This window comes from Syngnathus acus, chromosome 5 (genome assembly GCF_901709675.1).
Source record: "Syngnathus acus chromosome 5, fSynAcu1.2, whole genome shotgun sequence".
Taxonomy (NCBI): Eukaryota; Metazoa; Chordata; class Actinopteri; order Syngnathiformes; family Syngnathidae; genus Syngnathus; species Syngnathus acus.
This window is the reverse complement of record NC_051091.1, coordinates 8,382,015-8,402,232: the sequence shown is the minus strand read 5'-3', so window position 1 is coordinate 8,402,232 and position 20,218 is coordinate 8,382,015. Positions and strand designations below refer to the sequence as shown.

The window sequence follows — 20,218 nt, the reverse complement described above, 5'->3', positions numbered from 1 at the left end:
CGTGAGCCACAAGCCATCAAAACTTCAAAGCCTACAGCATTGACACACACACACACACACACACACACACACACACACACACACACACACACACAAGCCAAGTTGAGAGCACACTCAGATTTTGTGATGCATGCAGTGGCACATAATTGATGTTGATTCACAAGTGCAAGGTTGTCTGAGGTCTTCAATATGAAATTGCTTGGTTGCTTTCTAAAAAGTTTCTCGTTAGCTCCCACTTCCACGGCTGAGAACAATACAGATGAGTCGGCAGTGCAATTGGGATTCTATTATCACCTTTCGACACCCCTTTTTTTTGTCTGTAATGTAAACTACCAAATGGGAGGAGCTTAACAGACTGCACTTTTCCGAGAGGTTAAATGAAGATGCGGGTTAGGCTGATCATTTTCCTGAGATGAGCATGCAGTTGACGCATTCAGCAATAAAAACAAAGTAGCCACTTAATTTGCTTTAGTGGTCCACATAAAATGACGCGTTGGGCTGGATCTGGCCCCCGAGCCTTGAGTTTGACACCTGTGCCCAACCTGTCATGCTAGACACTCACCAGCCACAATTTAACAAACAAAAGCTCATCATTATACTGAGAGGTATACAATATTGGTTAACTAGATCCAGACACATCGAACTACAATCACAAAAATAAACATATTGTTAAATGAATCTTGACAATCTCAATAAGTCTCTTCTATTAGATGTCATTAGCTCCAGGCGGATCTTATTAACTGCTCGCTGATGGAATGTGTAAAGGTTGCCATTTGTCATGCTGTACTTTATATTCTAGTTTAATGCAGTATCAGGCTTGCCCCCCCTTGTTTGTGCTGCTGACGTGACCTGTGACGAGCGTGTTGAGTGGCCTCCTCACAGATGAGCGCCTCGGGCTCAGCACCTTGGACAGAGTCACCGCGATGCTGTCAGGCAGTTCAACAGTTTGATAAATTACCTGCGACACCCATTTCACTAGCGTGTACTTCCATTTTGTTCCCCCAACCAATATTTGGAGAACATACAGGTGGTAGGATTGTGATCCTGCCCTTGAGTTTTCCCGCAAAATGCTTGACTATTCTAGCAGGCGAACTTGAAATAATAACACGCTGATTCTTGCAAGTGAACCATCTAAGCCTGCCAACAATGAACAAGCAAAACTGAAGAATTATGTTAACGCACACACTCAAGTGGCTGCAACGATTGCCACCTCCGGAGTGGAACAAGAAGAAAGTAATTTTCAAATAATCTCCCACAGCTATATTGGAAAAAAAAAAGCTTTTTATTCTTTGAAGAAAAAAAAGCAGCACCACACTGTGCTTCTCAGGTAATTATGATCACATTATTCCACTTTTGTTCTCTCCACCAGGCAGTAGCAGGACCCCCTGGAGTCAAAGGAGAGAAGGTAAGTTAATTTCCACATTCTTTCAACCTAACTGGATTTAAGCTTCAAATTGTCCATTGATTTGAAAAACATCCGATAAAAAGATTACCTAAATAAAACACTTTCTTGCAATTCAGGGTGTTCCAGGAACAACACTACCAGGAACTCCAGGAGAGCGAGGACTCACTGGTGAAAAGGTGAGTGTGAGCACCTCGTCCTTGCCAAGGATTGAGGGTTCTGTGGGCGTATGTCCTTTTTCTAAATTGGTCATTTGTCTGTCAGGGTGGCCGGGGAGAACGAGGTCTTGCTGGCATAAGAGGCGAACGGGTGAGTGGCATCACGTGCACTGTAGATGATGAGTGACGTTGCTCATATGTTGTCATTATTAGGGTGAGGTTGGGGAAGCAGGACAGTCAGGAGAAAATGTGAGTATCTCTTTTCATTGTCCACATTTTTTTTATTATTATTTCTAATTCAAATAACCCGGCTTTCTTATATTTTCAGTATTTAAAATGAGCACAACATTGTGAGACTTTTTTTGATATGGAGCTTTTTTTTTTAACTTTGTTTTCCCCAAGTACTTGTTGTTGCTACTCGTATCCATTTTTTCTTTTCTTGTCCCTTAGGGGGAACGAGGTCCTCTTGGGCCGAAAGGAGATAAGGTCTGTTTTTTATTTTGTTCCTCAAATGTCCCTATTATCTGACTGGAAGTAGTGACACATTTTTGCTACAGGGAGAAAGAGGCGTAGGAATGTCAGGTCCTGCAGGTATCGTTGGACCGCAGGGGTTAAAGGTGAGTAAACACGTGACATATAGGCGCTATATGCTCCAGTCTTTCGGTTTAAGAAGCAACCTGCCTTTTGACTATAAGGGAGATTCAGGTCTTCCCGGTTCAGCTGGTCCTCCAGGACTGCAGGGCAAGTCTGGGGATATTGGGCCTCCCGGTCTGAGAGGAGAACATGGTGACCCAGGACCACCTGGACCACCAGGAGAGAGGGTGAATAATTTTTTTTCTCACCTTTTTGAATGTCTTTGGTGTTGCTGTAAAATAGCTTGTTGTCATTTTTAGGGTCTTCAAGGATTTCAGGGCCGGCCGGGAAATACCGGACCTCCTGGTCCTATTGGACCTCCTGGGCAAGCTGTGAGTTTAGCTCCTCTTTCAATATAACTTTAAAAAAAAAATAAAAAAAAGCTCAGTCTTTTAAAATGTGTTTTGCAGGGTTCTCCTGGTGTCGACGGGACCAAAGGAGACAAAGTACAAAGATCCAACACACGATTGTAACTAAAAAAAAAAAAGCCAGTTGAGATTTATACAAACGTGCACATCGTTTATTTGACCAGGGAGAAACTGGACTTGGTGTGACGGGTCCAAGAGGAGAGAGAGGAGAGCCAGGAACAAGAGTAAGATCTCTGCAATCTGTCACACACTCATACACACTGATGTGGTTTCATATTTTTGGTCATATTTTAGGGGGAAGAAGGACGCCCGGGTTTGGATGGAGAGAGGGGCTTAACGGTGAGTTCATCAATTGTTTCTATTATTGGCGATTTCTTCCATAACTTCAGTCATTGTTGAAATTTAAAATACAATGAAACCTGTAAGGTTAAATTCAATCTGTTTCAAAAATTTAATCGAGCCATTCCATTGCCAAATTGTCACTCACCATCCATCATAAAAAGTGGATGATTGAAAGTAACATTTGAAGTTGTCATATAAATGTTCATTGTAAAATGTACAAACAATACATTGTTTGCCTGAATTTTTATGACTATCATCAAAGGAGAGATAAGTGCTCTCTCGGTGAGTCACTTGATGTCAATCCAAATGCTGCCCACTTTGGAGCGACCACTTTATGAGTTTAAAAGAAATAAATTATTTAAACGTACTCTTCCATAATTTGATATAAACTTCTAATGCAGACTGCTAAGATCGGTACCGGTTCGGTTTTGCCGATACTAGCAGGAAAGGAAATCGATGGTATTGAGCAACACAACAAACGCTCTCTCACTGCAAAGGAAAAAGAAAAAAAAAAAAGCTATTGTATATTTTACAATCAACGACCCGTCTTTCCAGATTCATCTCAGCTTTTATAAGCTGCAGCACAGCCTTAATGATGCTTTTCATTGCCAAGCTCAGAATAATTGTGTGTGTTCGTGTGTGTGTGTGCCCGCCATCCATCAGGGTCCACCAGGGTTACGCGGCACTCGGGGAGAGAAGGTGAATACTAATGACACTCGATCCTTTTTCCCATTTGTTCACGTCATTATGCGAGCATCATCCCACGAGCATTCTTCTCATGTGAATTAAATTCCATTGACGTGCCAGAATGAAATGTTTTGCTCTTGTTGTTGTTTTTTTTTTCCAGGGAGACGATGGCCTGCAAGGGAACAAAGGAGAGAAGGTGTGTGCATGTTAATGTCTAATAAGCGCCACTGCAGTGTTTTGCCCTGTTGCGCTACCGCAGTGATTCATATGCATAAAGCCAAACAAACACGTTGGGGGGAAAAAAAAAAGTGAGGATGTAAGACAGACTGTGACGAAGATAAAAAGAAAAAAAACTTCAGGAAGAGTTTAGGAATATGTTCAATGCTAATGTCATGGGGGTTCACTTACAAATATTTCATTTCAAAAATGATTTCCTCAATTTTAGGGGGACACCATGCTGATTGGAGGACCTCCTGGAGCAAAAGGCAGCGGAGGAGAACAAGTCAGTACCAGTACCAAAAGGCTTTCATATTGTTCAATTCAAATCTTGACAAAACCGTCCTTCTATTTTAGGGCGACCGTGGGCCCAAAGGTGGGCAAGGAGAAAAAGGAGCAAAGGGTCAGGAGGGACCACCGGGAGAGCCGGTGAGCTCGCCAATTAGTACCTGCAAGAAAATTCTAATCATAAAGTGTTGATTGAAAAGGAACCAAACTTTTTTTTGTCATCTTATTTTCAGGGTTTGAGGGGAGAGGCCGGTGAAAAAGGATCCAATGGATTCCCCGGTGCTCGGGGTCCTGGCGGACAGAAGGCAAGCTACGGCGCTCCGCACAGATGATCATTATAATTAACCTGCATTGGAAAGACAGACAGTTCTTGATGCAGATCATCATCATCTCTCTGCTCTAATTATTCTAATTGTCACTTTTCTCCGCAGGGAGAAGCAGGACCGGCCGGCGTGCCCGGTGAAGCGGTGTGTTTCCTTATATCCAAATATATTTCCAATTGTGCATTGAAAAGGTTTGACAATAGATGAATGTTTGGTTGTTGTGTTTCTTCTTCTTCTTCCAGGGTTTGCCTGGAAAAGACGGTCTGCTCGGACGCAAGGGCGACAAAGGAGAGATTGGCATCGTCGGATTGAGAGGAATTAAGGTAGATTAGCTGATTTTGACACGTGTGGTATTGAGCATGGAATGTATTTCATGGGTGGATGATGCGACTCGCAACTGCATAACAGCATGAAATTGATCAAGCTGAAGATAATGAATGTAAAATCTATCGACTGTAACAGAATAATGAGTTAGCATAGAACGTGTTCAGGTCAACAATGGGGTAAGGAATAACTCATTAAATCTTGTTTGGAAAAACATTTTTAAGTGTATCAGTATGTTAGCAGTAAACCAGAGGCTCTGAACACAAAAGGAGGGTTCACAAAGTCCCCGCACAAATGTGCTTCTGCCATGCCGAGAGTCTAGTGGGCCTAGTTTGCGCCTTAAGTTGCATAAAAGGAATCATTGTGATTGACTGAAGTCGGCTGTGAACACTCCCACAGCAGCGCAGACATCCCTCTCGCAAGTAAGTGCTTGTCTGAGAAATTACGTTGCTGCTGTGCAGAGATACTTTACGCACTGCACAATAATAGAGCCCTGTAAGATACGTTTGAATAACAAAATAATAATAATATACGTATATATAATATACAATAATAATAATATTCAGTTCAAGAAACATCTTAAAACCCAGTTTGGATTATTTTCAGAAGAATACAAGCAGCTCAACAAATGCACTCAATTCTAGCTTTAGTTATGTCATTTTCAAAACATCCATATCGTAAAATAGTGTATTATCTGTACATTAAAGTCAAATTTTCTAGAATAACTGTGTGTCATTGTCAGGGTAGTCGCTGTAAATTGTCTGTACCTCACCGTCTGCTGCTACTCTTTTGCCACTTTTATGTGTAAGTGGCCCCTCAATAACCATTATCATGTACAATTGTCATGTCCATTTGCTTTGTGAGACTTGCTAATGCTACAGAGGCTGATGCATGTGTGTGTGCGCGCGTTTGTGAAAGTGGACTGGGTGACCATTGAAAGGACTGATGGCCCATGGATGGACGGCTTGGATGTATTTTTATCCTCTGTTACTTAAAAGCTTCTCCATGTGTCTCAATATGATGAAGTTGTTTGCGTTTCCAGGGCGACCGAGGATCTAAGGGGCTTTGTGGAGGTGATGGATCTAAAGGAGAGAAGGTGAAGTATGAGGAGAAGAATAAGGGAAAACCGAAACTACGTTCCCTATCTGTTCTTTATACATTAAATAGGTCAAACCTATTCTCACTTACTAAATAAATATAAGTGGAAAATTCTGAATTGGAAAACATTACAAGGTGGCTTGATATTAACAGAATGGAAAAATATTTTGTAAATTTTAAAATATTACAAACAATTTACCTGGCTAATAAAAGAGATTTAGATTTGATGTAATGATCAAAATTTGTGTCATCAGGGGGATAATGGCTTCCATGGGCGACCTGGGCTACCAGGACGAAAAGGCGATCAGGTATGGCAACTAGAAAAACAGCTGTTTGCTTCTGATGGTGCCACCCAAAATGTGTTTTTGTTTTCAGGGGGATGTGGGCTCCTCCGGACCCCCGGGCATCCCGGGAAAAGAAGGAATAGTCGGCCCCAAGGTGCGTTTACTCATCTGATAAAAGTGTTTTCATCAATCCAAAGCCCGCAATTGTCTTTGTAGGGCGACCGTGGCTTCGACGGGGTCGAAGGCTCTAAAGGAACTCAGGGCGACAAAGGTGAAAGGGTGAGGGAGAACGTCCACCACCTAAAAGTTTTGTTCGCTAATATCAGGACGTATATAATGAAGTGCGCCTTTAAAATGCAGGGGCCGTCCGGCATCCCTGGCCCCCCGGGGCCCAGAGGAGCGGACGGGGCACCTGGACTGACAGGCCCCCAGGGAACGGCTGGTGCTAAAGGCCCTGAAGGACTCCAAGGACAGAAGGTGATAAGTCACAATTTGATGATCTAGACAAGTCGGATAGAACGTCAGTCAACAATGGGACGGAAAAAAAATAGTTACAAAAGTCGAATGTTTTGCTTGTGCTTTGTCGCGGCTCCCTGAGTGTTTTCTCTCATGTCGTGATTGACGGTTCGATAAACCCTGACTTTGACCCTCTTGTCTCCGTCATCATCGAAGTCATAAATAAAAAAGCTCTCCACAGGGAGAGCAATATCTCTCTTATGATTGCACGTGCTTTCACAGTGAGATGCAAGGTTTTCTTTTTTTAGTTCCTCCTGAAAGCACGACGTTGGACTTCACCCTGGAAAGAGATTTAGTTCGCTAAACCGACAGAGTGCTTTTAGAGTTTTCATCATTTATTACTAGTTTGTGTCATGCGCCGAGCACAATGAGGATGTTTGAAGGCGTTATGTGAATTTCATGTATTTATGGATGGCACGGCTACAGCTTCTGGATGATGAGTCATCTATCTTCATGGCGGCTTGACTTGTAGCAACATTTTTTTTTTTCTGTTTTCTGTATTAGGGAGAAAGAGGACCCGTTGGTCCGGCCATGGTGGGTCCACGTGGTGTTCCCGGGATCCCAGGGGAACGCGGAGTAGTGGTTTGTCCTTTTTTTTTCTTTCCATTTATTGTTTTCTTTAATTATGACTTTGAAATGTAAAGTGGAAGCCAAAGCGAGTGGATAATTGAATCAGCAACTACTTTAGATGCACGTCACAGAAATGACCCATCTAGTTCCTCTGTGAGCTTCTCAGCTTCAGATTTCCTGTGTGTCTGCTGAATTTGTGCGCCTCTAATCCTGTTTATAGCCAATTACAGGATATTATATCAGTTCTATTTCAAATTCTGAAGCGGCGTGATCCTGAATTAACCTTTCACTTTGACTTTGCATTTAGTCGAGTGGCTAATGAATGATTGCGCTGCAGGCCGCTCTGTGGGTTGTGCATGTTCTAATACCTGTCCATGTTGTAGGGGGAAATGGGCCCAGATGGATCCAAGGGAGAACGAGGAGAGCCAGGCATGACGGTCAGTACTCGAGCCCACGGCGATAGCACAATCCGGTTGTGACACTTTGTTTTTCAATGTTTAATTATTTCCCCGTCTTATTTGCGATTCAGGAGACTGAGGTCAGAGAGTACGTACGCACGGAAATGAGTCAGCACTGTGGTAAGTCTTGGCTGCTCCTTCCATTGCTAATTCATAGGTGTGCTGTCCCTAAAATGAACTTGAGCAAAGATGGCCTGTGTATGACTCAACTGCCACAACATAAGCGTTACTGAACTGCGTCAGTGTCACGACTCTTCTGAACTGACTTTTTTTTTTTTTTTTGCTCTCCTCCGGTTCTTCGTCCTGTCCATCTGTCGGCCGCGCAGCGTGTGGAGGTGAGTGAGTCGTCGGACGGCGGCACGAGAGGAAGGGGGAGACGCACATGTTGTGATTCAGCATGACTCATATTGCACATACAGTGCACGTGTCCAAACTGATTCAAAAACATCTCCACATTATTGCAACTCTATGATTGATGCGGAAACACCTTCAGTTTGATATTTAAACTTAATGATAATATTTGAAGGGTTAGAAGAGAAATGGGCTGCAGTTTCTCATTTTATTTTTAGAACTCATTGCCCCGCCCCCTGAAAAAAACAAACTGTAAAATGCAGCCCAATTTCCTTGATGATGATCCAATTTTAGATAACCATGATCAACATTATGTTGCCATTTTACATAAATCCCCAAACTTCAATAGCTATGTTGACACAATTATCTCATTGATTGCTTTTGTAATGAAGCTTTGTGGACATGCTGTCTATGAAGTAGTTCTAATAACTCCCAATCAAAGAGTTTGTTATTATCTAATTATGCTTCATTTTGATTTGGTGTCAATTTAAAAATAAGCTCATTATTGATTAGTGCATAACATTGTGTATAAAATTCAGACAATATGTATAATTAGCAAAATCCATTTCAAGGAGAAAGAGAGAGAGAGAGCGACGCATGGCTCAAAATAAACCCGGTAGTTAATCAATATGCATTACAACTTTGAATGAGACCAAATCAATCATTTCAGCCATGATTTATTTATTGCCTCTCACTCACACAGCGCTTAATAATGTGCATCCAAGCAGCTTGCACCATGCATTGTAAAGCCGTTGCATGTCGTGAAGGACCCTTGTGTCGCTTTCATGTGTCGCAACGGCGGGATGACTTTGGTGGGGGGTGATTGGGTTCATATTTTGAGTTTCTCAACTTTTCTTTGTGCCCTCCTGGTGGAAACGCTTACCCGTTCCTTCTCTCCACTCTTGTCTGTCCTCCTTCGGTGGAACCTTTTGTCCTCTGCGTCCTGGGTAGCTTTCTCGGCGTCAGATCCTGTCGCTCGCTCCCAGCCCATGGCAACGGAGCAACTCGCGGCCCGGAAAGCTGTGGAGGGTGAGTCCGTCCGTCCGTCCGTCACCTGGCTTGTTGGCCTCTGTCTTTTTATCTCTGCGTGTGCCTGCACTCCCTGTTGGACTCAATCATTGGTGATCTTTTCTTATGAAGAAACCACAAGATTCCCTTTGTGGATGAATCCGTTGTGAATGTTAGGGAATATTTATTCGCAGGCGTGCACTGATAGATTCACTTTCTGACATTTCAGGCCGTGAGCTGCGCGTGGTGATGAACACCAACGACCCCGACTACGAGCACATCTACTCTATCGACAACTATGACGACCCTTTAGATGAGCTGCTGTATTTCCCTCCTGCTGACAATCACACTGACGGTATGAGACGTGGCCTGGAGCACTTTATTTCAGTCATGGGGTGGGGGGAAGGGGTGGGGGGCAAATTGTTCTGGAGCAAGCAGACTTCAATGAGAAAATGGTCGTCGTCTCGCATTCAACTGTCAGTCTGGATGACACGCGATGATAAAAAAGAAAAATTCAGATTGTTCATGTTTAGTCATTTAAGACGTACTTTTTTCTATACATTTGTTTTCTATGACAAATTAAAAAATAACATAATAATCAGTGGCAGTGTTACTGGACTTAAATAAATGATTATAAATAAATTAATACATTTCTGTTTGATTTGCTGAGCATGTTTTCAGCTGTGCCACAAGCAGCTTATGTTTCCTGATGCGTTCAGGGGCCTCTCTGAAAAACACAGCATGTTGATCCCTGTTGCAACCTCGTGTTTCCGCAGATGAGCCCCACAAACACAAAACGGTCAAAGTTGAAGCCCCTAAAACTGCACCCAATGTCGTGAGAGTTGGTGGAGAAAGAGGAGGCAAAGTTCCAGCTCTGAAACCACCCAAGGCCAGAAAAGTCAGGTCCACCAAAAGAGCCCAAGGCGAAGGTAGGGAAAGGTCGTAACCTCTTTGGGGGAAATCAACTTTTTGGGCAGGAATGACACCAGTTGATTTCAATTTATTCTGTGTATTTCTTATGTGTCTTTATAGTGTACAATTGACCTTATTTTGATCGCAATTTGTACACTTTTTCCATCTTCGTAAACGTGCACTGCAGCTCCAGAAGAAGCGTGCCTGGTACCCATGGAGGAGGGCAACTGCACTCGCTTCACGTTGCGCTGGTACTTTAACAGCCACGTCCGAGCGTGCAGGCCCTTCATCTACAGCGGTTGCGGAGGAAACGACAACCGATTTGTTCACTTGGAGGAGTGTGAGGAGGTGTGCCTTGGAAAGGCTCAAGGTAGGCACACACAAACACACACGTGGGTGCGCATTGTTGCTGTGCGAAGGCTAGTAAACGTTTTGACTGTACTTCAGGGTCTCCCTTGCTGCAAACATCTCGGTGATGGTGATCAAGTCCTTCTCAACACAGGAGCATCATCCTTTCTATAGCTTTGAAATCATTCTATTGTTATATATATATATCAATGGTAAATATTTTTTTATTTATTATTTCAACATCAAAACACACTTGATCAATTTGCTTTATCCTTATAAAATAAAACAAGGCAACTACTATATTAGTCTTAAAATTATTTAAATACTATAAATGCAATGTAACAATGATAACATCTCAATGTCATCTGCGGCTACACAAATAAATCATTTCAATGTGTGTGTGACCAATCGGGATGTTCCATTTTCATCAGCATATTTCATTAATGAGAAGATTTTCTGCTTGTTGGCTACGACTGCTCGTGCCTTTGCTCTTTCATGCCATCTTGCCTTCGCTTGATTTCCCCTGATGGGAGCATTCAGTGACTCCACATCCACTTGAGCATGCACACTTGTTCACCTGGCATGTTGACGTTTGACTGCGGGGCGGTAAGTTCATTTCAGAGAATCCAAATGTTTGGTTGCAAAAACAATGCAGGGTGACTTTTAATGCTTGTCAATTGGAGAAGTATTATTGCCACAACAGAAATAAAAGTTTGACATTACGTTAGGTGCTATTTCATGTTTTCATAAGTTCGGTATGAGTCCAAGAATTCACCTCAGCTGTTTTCATGTTAATCGGTCAAATTTATAACATTCTCAAGTGTCTTTGAACTTTTTTGTTCTGGCGTGGCAGCAATATGCTTTCTATAGTAAGAATATTTTTGTAGTATTTATTTTTTCCCTTTGTACGCCATAATCACATGGCGCTTACACACACACACACACACACACACACACACACACACACACACACACACACACTCCAAGATCTGTGTTGCACCAGCATTACTGTTGACAAATGTACGTTTACCGCTGTGCATTCAGCTTGTCTTCAGCGATTACTATGCAAAATACACAGAAGAAATATTTCCACCATTATGCACAGCAAAACAACTTGATTTGTGACATTTCAAGCAACAATGTTTTGTGTCATGAATATCACTCCATAAATGTTTAGCTTGTTGTTTTGGGGGAAAAAAAAAATAGCAGCAGTCACTTATGTCAGGAGAGTGTAAGCCAGTTGTAAATCACAAGTGGGTCGTGTGAATGGAGCAATTTTGACTGGTGCAGCAGCTGTAATAACCTTCATCCGTTTCATAATCTGGCTTTCATGTTTGGGGACGTCAAGGTTATCACAAGCGGAGTAAAATCCAACCAAAATTGGCTGTACTGTGATCTAGTACCATTGAAATGACTGCTCCCGCTTCATTTCTGATCCCATTGACGTTATTGTCATTTCTAATAAAAGCCAAAGATGGGCCTTAATATGGAGATTTTGGTCCTCTGCATAGAATATAGAAATCACTTTCAGCACTCTTCCTATTTACACTTTTCCACAAAGGCAGCAAAACTACTCGCACTATGCTTTGGAAGTGAGTTTGAATGTTTTGAGCTGTTTAAAATGGATTTTATTAATTTATTTACATAACATGTATTTAAACCGGCCAAACAGCCTAAGGAAAGGCCCTGTCAGTTTAATTGAAATGGGAATTTGCCTTAGGCAATGAATTAAACGCAGACAGTTCAGCAATAACCTGTAGGCAGACAAATAAAACAGTACTCGGTCATATCAGTGGAGAATGACGAGTATTAGTGGTGTATTGATGAGGTCTGAGAGGAGTTATAAGATCATTATGAATCCATTCTGAGTTCTCGCTAATAATATGATGTCCTTTTTTTCCACCTTTGTTATGATGACATGGCCATAAACAAGCTTTTCAATGGTCGCCACGGTTCCTCAGTAAAAATAATGTGCAACATGACAACTGTTATGTCCATAAAAGAGAGTTTTGTAGATCTTCACGGTTAATAGATCTGGTCTGTGAGTAGAGGGCATGAACGAGAGTAGCCGGTTGCGAGAGAGAACTTCCATCGTGTTTGTGTAAGATTTGCTCCATTTTTCTTCCCTGGTGACCTTGACTGTTTAATGCCTCAAGGTGACTGTTTGGCAGAAGCTTTGTAAGTAGAAGCTCACCAAGAGGCCAGCCAAAGTCTCTCTCTCTCTCTCTCGCTCTTTTTGCCTCCTCAGATTTTCCCTCCCACTCGCTACCCACTTGCCTCCACAAGTACAAAGGCTGTTGCTATAGCGATGAAATGTGCTCTGTTTCACTTTTAGCCTCTCGCTTCTATTAGCATACGATCCGCCTCAATTCCATCTTCCTTTCCATCCCGCTCGTCAAGTCACTTTTGCTTTGTGCGTGTCATGTCGAGGCTCGTATGCATGCGCTCACGGCTACATCTCGTATGAAGGTGTTTATCATAAAGCTGTCGCCAGCACGTTCCACCATGTTATGTTTGATCCTCCATACAGCAGTTGTGTGTCTTTTACTTGTGCGCCAAGCTCAGCATTTATAGTATCTATTGATCTGTGAAGCCACGCTAACCTCTGTGGTTTCTGGAGGAACTATCAACAGGCTCTGCGTTATTTGTTTCTGTAATGCAATTAGAGCGTATACATGTTCGAGTTGTACTACAAAAGTAAGGTGCTCAAGAAAAAGAAAAACCTCCAACACGGATAAACAAGCCCATTTTGGATGAGTGTAAGAAGTCATGCAAAAATCTGGATGAGATTTTTTTTTTCTTCTGTGACAGGTCACAAATTTTATGCTTTGAGATAAAAATATGTATTTGCTAATTAAAATGCGTACAGGTTGGCAGCTCTGTGTTAACATCTCTCCAGCAATCAATTCCAATTTGTATGCTTAGTTTGCATTGATCCTCCCTGCAGTGCTAAATTGAGGTGTCATGTTCAGGAATAGTGGCGGAATAAACGCATAAGTGTAAAAATAGTACCAGGTGAAAAATGAACAAATTTGCCAAATTTGAACATGGGAGGTTTTGACCTCCCTTTGTACATGTGTTAAAAAAAGCAAAGCGTGGAGAGTCTCTGTCACCAAAATGTCAAACAATCATTGGCAACATTTTGTGAAAATAAAATTCACAAAACTCTCTCCCTTGTTCCCTGGACATTTCTAAATATGAATTTTATTCCAACATGCAAATAAGCTCTTCCTGGCTAACTTCCATATTCTATTCATTTTGCTGTGTTGCAGAGTGTTGCTGGGTACATTTATTTTGGCTGCTTTTTCTTCACTAGACAGTAATTGCCTCCCAGGGACTCCAATACATTAATAATAATAATAATCCATTAAATTTGTAAAGCGCTTTTCAAAAACCCAAAGACGCTTGAGTGTAAAAGTTTTCCATTTCTTAAATTTTGCATTGGTATGAGTTTTTATTTATGCCGATACTAGCGTTGGCACTCTCCTCCCTCACTTATTCGCTCACCCTGCCCGTGTACTCACTTGACCTCATCTGTCCATCTCCCCCTTCAAAATAGCCAAGTAGCTGATGTGTTGTTTGCTTTGTGTGTGTGTGTACGTGTGTGTGTTTTTTTTTCCCCTCCCCAGAATGAGTCCGTTTTATGAGCATATTATCTTCATTATGGCTCTGATGAGCTGGCTGTCACAATGGCTCACCATTATTAAAACGTTCTCATGGGATATTTTTGATGCAAGATTAGCATATGTCATTTTTCATCTGCCTTCTTAAACTGTATTTCCATTCGGAGATGTTTTTCTTATTTTGGAACCTGCACATTCCCATTAGCGCTCCTTCCATCTTCCCCCCTCTCTGCCGCCTATAAGAAAATCTCTAATCTGTAATTTAGCAGCTGGCTAGGAAACAGAGATTGCTAGAAATAAATCGTTATTGGAAAGAGCGGAAGCTGGAACGTCGGGCTTGTTGGGAACAGATGCCAAACCTTGATGTCTGCTGCAGTTTGACCCTTCTGATAACTTGTCGTATCACAACCACTTGTAGCATCTCGTGTGAAAGCGTTAACATAAAAATACGTCATGAATGATTGCAACAACCTCATCTTCTCACACTTGCTTCATCATGCCTCTTTCTTATTGACATGAACCCTTTGGAGATTGGTCACATGATTTCTTCTTTCCAAGTCAGAATCTCTCATGCCATCATTGCCATCAACGGGGGAATCGAAATCCATCACATATTGAGGAAAAAAAAAAGAAATTAAGCCAATGTGACATGCAGAAGTGCTCTCAGAGTGACGATTAATGAGTTGTGACCAAGGTTATCTCGGATGTATTACTCGGGGTTCCGCCGCCTAAGGGCTTCAATTCATTCAGCATATCACGCCTCGACAAGCCTCACCTCAAATGTGTGCCCCATCAGCATCAAACGACACCCTGGCGCTGGTCTAGTGAAAGAAAACGCTGACACCCATCCACTAATGTTTTGGCGAGGTGATGACCACGAGCTGTTGGAAAGTTTCCATGCAGGTCGGAGAGCGAGGAGGCAGCAGATGCCGCTATGCCAGTTGCGTATGGCTGAGTGGGCAAGGCAAAGTGCTGACAGGTTGAATGCTTGGAGGAAGGAGGGGAACCAGAGGGACAGCGGAGAACGCAAGACAAGGGTCAGGAAGAACAGGCCGGGAACGGAAACAGGCGGCATTGAAGTGACAGGTCAGTGAACGTCTCATCTTCGATCCATCACACACTTCCTTAGAGCTTGGTGAACGTAGCCACAAATGTCTGTCCGTCTATCCGCTGCAGACATGTCTGTTCAGTCGCATGTATATAATATAAACATTACCACGGAAATTCTTTCCAGACTTTTTCCATTCGCGTGACTTATGACCAACCAGTACAACTAAAAATTAAACTGTGATAATGTAGTGCCAACTCAGAACAAACCCAAAAGTTCAGATGTTCTCGCAAGTGTTTCTTGACTTTTTAAAAGTAATTAATATTTTGCTTTCTAACAGAAGCTTAAAGGTTTTGTGCTAACACTGACTGCAGTTTGAACCCGTTCAAACTAACGCCCCAGTTCCAGCAGAAGACAAAGAGCCCGAAAGCATGATGTTATCACCAGCATGCTTCACTGGAGGCAAGACGCTCAGTGTAAAAATGGATGTAGCATAATTTTCATGCCAGCGGAAGTCTTGTCGAGTGTGTTGGTGGCAAGCCAGTCTGGGCGTGCCAGGGCACAAAGCAGCCTCGCCCCCGACGGAGCAATAGACTGAATTTGGTAGAACAGCATTTCTGCCTCGCCTCAGCACATCTGCAAACAGAAATTAGACTAGATTTCAGACTCACTAAAACTAAGTCTAACTTGAGGCGCAGGTGGTCTAACATGATTTTGGAGTATTTAATCGAGACATCTTTGTTCATAATGAATTGGACTATTGTAGAAATCAATTCCCGAATTCTAATATTTGTAAAGCAGGAGCCAGTAAACCTTCCGAGGTTGCATACACACCAGCAGGACAATTACAGTTTCCGGTCACCCCTGAACAGACGCTAAAGGTGCTCAGCGGGTCATACGGACAAAGTCCATATTGGAGTGCCTTCCCGGGTGCACTAATGAGAGGGTGAAGCAAGCTGCCAACCTTTTTAGAATCCCTTTCAGTGAGGTGCTTTAGTCACATGTCTCTGGTTGCCCTTCTTGAGGCTGGCAAAAGGTAATTGTGAGCTCATTTATGATGCAGCGTTTTAATTGGCTTGGAGGCATTTAATCAGAGCGTCTTGTCTTTTGTGTCGCCTGCTTGTACCTTCTCCCTCTTAATCCATTTGGCTCCAGGCATTACTGGCCATCAAATTTACCCACAATCCTCTCTGCCTGCCCTCTGTCCCTGGCTTAGCCTCTTTCAAACATCAGCCCAAGGTCATTTCGAGAGGCCACAATGGTCTCTTTCTCACCACCATCACGATGTTTGTTGTGTACAGAGCTGATTCTGGATTATTTATTGGCGATCCGAGTCCACTCCCCTCTCGTCGGACTCGCTCTCAAGTCTGCGGGATCAATCTCTCCTCTTACAGTCAAGTGCTTCCCAGTTTGAGCAGAAAGTGTCGCTGAGTCAGTGGCTGACACGGGGAGGCATTGTGACATTTTCATTTGCACTTTCTCTCTTTAATAGGATACTCCAGCTAGAAGTCCTTCGTTGCCGTGACTGTAATAAGGTCAGCTATGAGGGTGCGTAGACAGCACGCTGCTTTCAAGGGCATTCATAAATAATGCTGGGTATAAATAAGTGCCAAAGCAACCCCAATACAGAGATAGATGCCTTGACATAGGAGTGACTTATAAGTTTTTTCAAAATTTGAGCAGTGGTGGAGTTTTATAGCCCTTTAAGTAATGAATATTTGAACACAAATGGTGGAGCAACCCATATAGACAGTCAATATAACAATACTAACAGGAATATATTGTTAATCCTCTGAATGAAAATCACTGTCTGAACATTTTGCCTAAGTTGCGCAATGACCCACATAAAAACCTTTTTTCTGTATGACCCATTTAGTTGCCATATGAGTTTACAATCTAGTTAGCTTTTTTTTTTTTGTAGTGTGATGCCTCTTTTTTTTTATTGTTTTGAACTTCCTATTATTGTATTTTATCTTGACTGGTTTTGATGATTCATAGAGGTTGCTCAGCATAGTGTCTGACATTTCATGTTCCTTTTTACCAAGCAGCTATGGCCCCTGGAGATGTATAGTGATGACATCCGAGCAATCTGATTGCACGCTTAGTAAGTGCTTTCGCGCAATACCAGGGTTCGGTTGCCACATGAATGCTTTTCCGACATCTTCTTTGACTTCCAGCATTTAGTCGTGATTCTGAGTTTCATAATGCCAGTGAAGCAAAACTGAGCAATATTATACTTAAATTTGTGATACAGCCTACATCCTGGCGCTTTGATTGTGCCATACTGCGACTCCAGTAATGCTGGTAAATTCCAAACGTTTGCTGCGCCATCGTTGTCTACTGTACATGCTGCGTACAGTGTAGCATGCATTTGAGCAATGTCCAGGCTGTGGTGTGATCTAATCTCAGCTTTGAGCGTGCTGCGAGGTTGAAGCCGCAGGGCTTGACTGTGGTCCAGGTTGACCAGAGGCTCCGCGGGGATCTCTGATGGTGACACAAACACACGAGCATACGATCCATACCAAAGCGGCATGGGCAAATCCGCAACCCCGCATGCATTAGAACTTCAATGAATGCTTCATCTCTACATTGATTTGAAAACCTGACCAGGAACACCGCAGGGAGCAAAATGGCATCATGCTTCAGCGCTTGCTATTTACTGTCATGAAAATGGAGATAACTTCCAAGTAAATCTTCAAATATCAGGAGGGAAAAAAAAAAATTACCTTTGTGTACCAAAGGATCAAACAGCATGGGTATTTTTGGGGCTTTATCGTTCTGGACTTTAAAGAGCTATAAAGGAAGATGTTTGTCGACTGAGGAGAAACGAGAGATAGACGATTCTCCAGAGATGTTATAGTCCAGATGAAATCAAAGGTTAGGCTGCTTCTTGCTCTGAAGCTTCGTGCGTGGCATGTCATGTTGTTTCCTAATGCAGGAAATATGAAATGTAAAATATGGATCTAAATGCATATGATATCTGTCTTTTAGCCATTGCGGCCTCCCTATAAACCCAACAAATGTTTGTTGTTTTTTTAATAAGGAAAATAGCACTCTATTGTACTTTATACAAACACATACTAATAACGTCATTAAATATAATGTAAAGAATTAAGCAGCTTGTGCATTATAATTTATTGTGCTCGCTTTGGCCACCTGGAGGCAGTAAAAATCCGACACGCTAATATATACTAAGACGATCGCAACCAAGCAGAGCAAGAGGAGGATAAAGAATATATGCCTATATGTATTGTTTCATATTGCTTGTTTACATGTGTTTCTCCACTGTTTGTATTCAAACATCCAAAGAGCCTCAAGAGATAATATACATTAGCTCACCTGCAGTGTTTTGCATTATTTGTTAGCATCAACAAGCTAAGTGGATTTTCCTAAGGCAAAACAATGTGGTTGTTTTAAATGCACATTGTGTAATACCGTTCATTAGTTTGAGAGTAAACTTCATTTGCGAGTGGCATTAAACAGCTTGAAGCCTCTTATTTTTTTAATTGTTTTCTATCTACTCTATATAGAAATGTTGGAAGTATCCAATCAGAAAGTTAGAGCTTCAAAATGTCGATTCGCTTAAATAGTGACGTGCTAAACTCTATATGTGTTCATGTCAGTGCAAGTGTTGTCATTTGGTTTCTTCTAACGTATGTGTGTGTTGGGGAGGTGTATGTGTGTGTGTGTGTGTGTATGTGTCTGAGTGGCACAAGCATACGGCATGTGGGTGTTTGGCACATGCTCCTAATTGCTGGCCAGCCATGTCACTGTTTTCACAAGAGATTCTGAACGGTAGCAAGCGCACATCTGTGTTTGCTGAAAAATGAAGAAAAATGAATAAATAACCCTGCCATGGTCCTGTTTGGTAAATGTGATGTGAAAGGTGGGCTCCAGAAAAAGCCTGGTGAGGTGTGACTGTGCACGCCTAACACCTTTTAGCTGAGAGCGTAAGAGATTTATGTCATACTGTGCGATCATACTTGGGCCAAACATGGAAATTAGGACCAGCAAGGAACCATATTTAGAAACATAAGCAGCTATGTCTTTGACGCCGACCTTGTATGCCTCCTTGCCTCAAACCCCATAATTAAACATTCCCGATAAGATTGAAAAGGGCGGCAAGCTGAACGTTATAGCTTGCAAATCCACTTTCCAGAAAATGATCAGAATAAAAAAAAACTAATTAGCAAAAAGAGAAAAAACTGCGTCAATTAGCAGAATGCGGCGCTGCAAGTGTGTGTCGAAATATCCATGAAAATTCAAACACTATGGGCTCCAGTCCCATACCAGCGAGGAGCAGTCTAAAATACCCACAATGTGGGCGAGACTAAGTTTCGATATTTTTGCAGGCACATGGCGCTTGGTGCAATTAAAAATGGGCGTTTGCGCCGTTGTGGGCGTGAACACAGCCGACATGATTCACAGCCAAATCAAAATGGCTCCTTTCGTGTCCTTTAAAATCAACACACGAGAGGCACACAAAGCAACCAAAATATTTTTGTAACACAGATTAATGTTTGTGTTTGATTTAAAAAAAAATAAAATAAAAATAACGCTAGAGAAGGACATTGAGAAAAATATTTTCACACTACTGTGACACCTTATAAAATGTGCAAGGTGCATCTACTGCATTAAACTCTCCTATTCATCACTGATCCAATTTTGCACACACCCATGCATATTTAATGGCCGTATAATAATCACGCTGTGTTCATTATTGGCCGATGATAAAAACAAAAAAAGCTCCATTCCAGCAGGCTTTTCTCCTCAAGATGTGTGGAGCAGTGCGCCGCTGACATCTGCTCATGGACGCCGCCCTATGCAGGTGTTCTCACCTCACATTTAACCCCATCCCCGTCCTCATCCCTTTCCTCACATTGACTTTATGTCTCCTGCCGGTCCTCTAACAAGTGTGTGCATGTCAGCAGCAGGGGACGCGGACCTCATATTTATGGCATGACCAAGGTCACCGTTTAAACAGACTGTGACCTTGCTCATAGCTCATTGTGACAAAGTGGAAGCTCACGACAGAAGAGGTTGATTCCATTGGCACCCGCTATAGAGTGATGTGGAATCCTACATCCCTCTCAAAAAAAAAAAATATGGCTTCCCTACACGTTGAGGTGCTCGGCATCCGTTTGCATCTCTTTTTGTGCGCGTGCGTGTGTATGTGTGAAAGGAAATGCGGGGATGCACGTAATTGGGAAATCTGCTTGAATTGAGAGTGTTCACCCTTGAGGAATCTCAGGTCGTCCTTG

General features: G+C 42.3%; 1 protein-coding gene across 3 annotated transcripts in view; it reads left to right on the top strand.

The window, feature by feature from the left end:
* col7a1 (collagen, type VII, alpha 1) overlaps positions 1 to 10,683 on the top strand; it is a 40,013-nt gene extending 29,330 nt beyond the window's left edge. Inside the window, exons 88-119 of one of the 3 annotated variants that reach the window (XM_037251607.1) lie at positions 1,370 to 1,405; positions 1,522 to 1,581; positions 1,667 to 1,711; positions 1,774 to 1,809; positions 2,011 to 2,046; positions 2,118 to 2,177; positions 2,256 to 2,381; positions 2,454 to 2,525; positions 2,604 to 2,639; positions 2,726 to 2,785; positions 2,856 to 2,900; positions 3,567 to 3,602; positions 3,751 to 3,786; positions 4,036 to 4,092; positions 4,164 to 4,235; positions 4,328 to 4,399; positions 4,526 to 4,561; positions 4,660 to 4,740; positions 5,784 to 5,837; positions 6,094 to 6,147; positions 6,215 to 6,277; positions 6,340 to 6,402; positions 6,484 to 6,600; positions 7,144 to 7,221; positions 7,593 to 7,646; positions 7,739 to 7,787; positions 7,994 to 8,002; positions 8,970 to 9,047; positions 9,256 to 9,381; positions 9,803 to 9,955; positions 10,126 to 10,308; positions 10,386 to 10,683. In XM_037251607.1, the coding sequence (XP_037107502.1) occupies positions 1,370 to 1,405; positions 1,522 to 1,581; positions 1,667 to 1,711; positions 1,774 to 1,809; positions 2,011 to 2,046; positions 2,118 to 2,177; positions 2,256 to 2,381; positions 2,454 to 2,525; positions 2,604 to 2,639; positions 2,726 to 2,785; positions 2,856 to 2,900; positions 3,567 to 3,602; positions 3,751 to 3,786; positions 4,036 to 4,092; positions 4,164 to 4,235; positions 4,328 to 4,399; positions 4,526 to 4,561; positions 4,660 to 4,740; positions 5,784 to 5,837; positions 6,094 to 6,147; positions 6,215 to 6,277; positions 6,340 to 6,402; positions 6,484 to 6,600; positions 7,144 to 7,221; positions 7,593 to 7,646; positions 7,739 to 7,787; positions 7,994 to 8,002; positions 8,970 to 9,047; positions 9,256 to 9,381; positions 9,803 to 9,955; positions 10,126 to 10,308; positions 10,386 to 10,414 (2,112 nt within the window). In that variant the 3' untranslated portion in view covers positions 10,415 to 10,683. The remainder of the gene's footprint in view (positions 1 to 1,369; positions 1,406 to 1,521; positions 1,582 to 1,666; positions 1,712 to 1,773; positions 1,810 to 2,010; positions 2,047 to 2,117; positions 2,178 to 2,255; positions 2,382 to 2,453; positions 2,526 to 2,603; positions 2,640 to 2,725; positions 2,786 to 2,855; positions 2,901 to 3,566; positions 3,603 to 3,750; positions 3,787 to 4,035; positions 4,093 to 4,163; positions 4,236 to 4,327; positions 4,400 to 4,525; positions 4,562 to 4,659; positions 4,741 to 5,783; positions 5,838 to 6,093; positions 6,148 to 6,214; positions 6,278 to 6,339; positions 6,403 to 6,483; positions 6,601 to 7,143; positions 7,222 to 7,592; positions 7,647 to 7,738; positions 7,788 to 7,993; positions 8,003 to 8,969; positions 9,048 to 9,255; positions 9,382 to 9,802; positions 9,956 to 10,125; positions 10,309 to 10,385) is intronic. The other 2 variants (XM_037251608.1, XM_037251609.1) reach the window with 2 other exon arrangements.
* Positions 10,684 to 20,218: the final 9,535 nt, after the last annotated feature.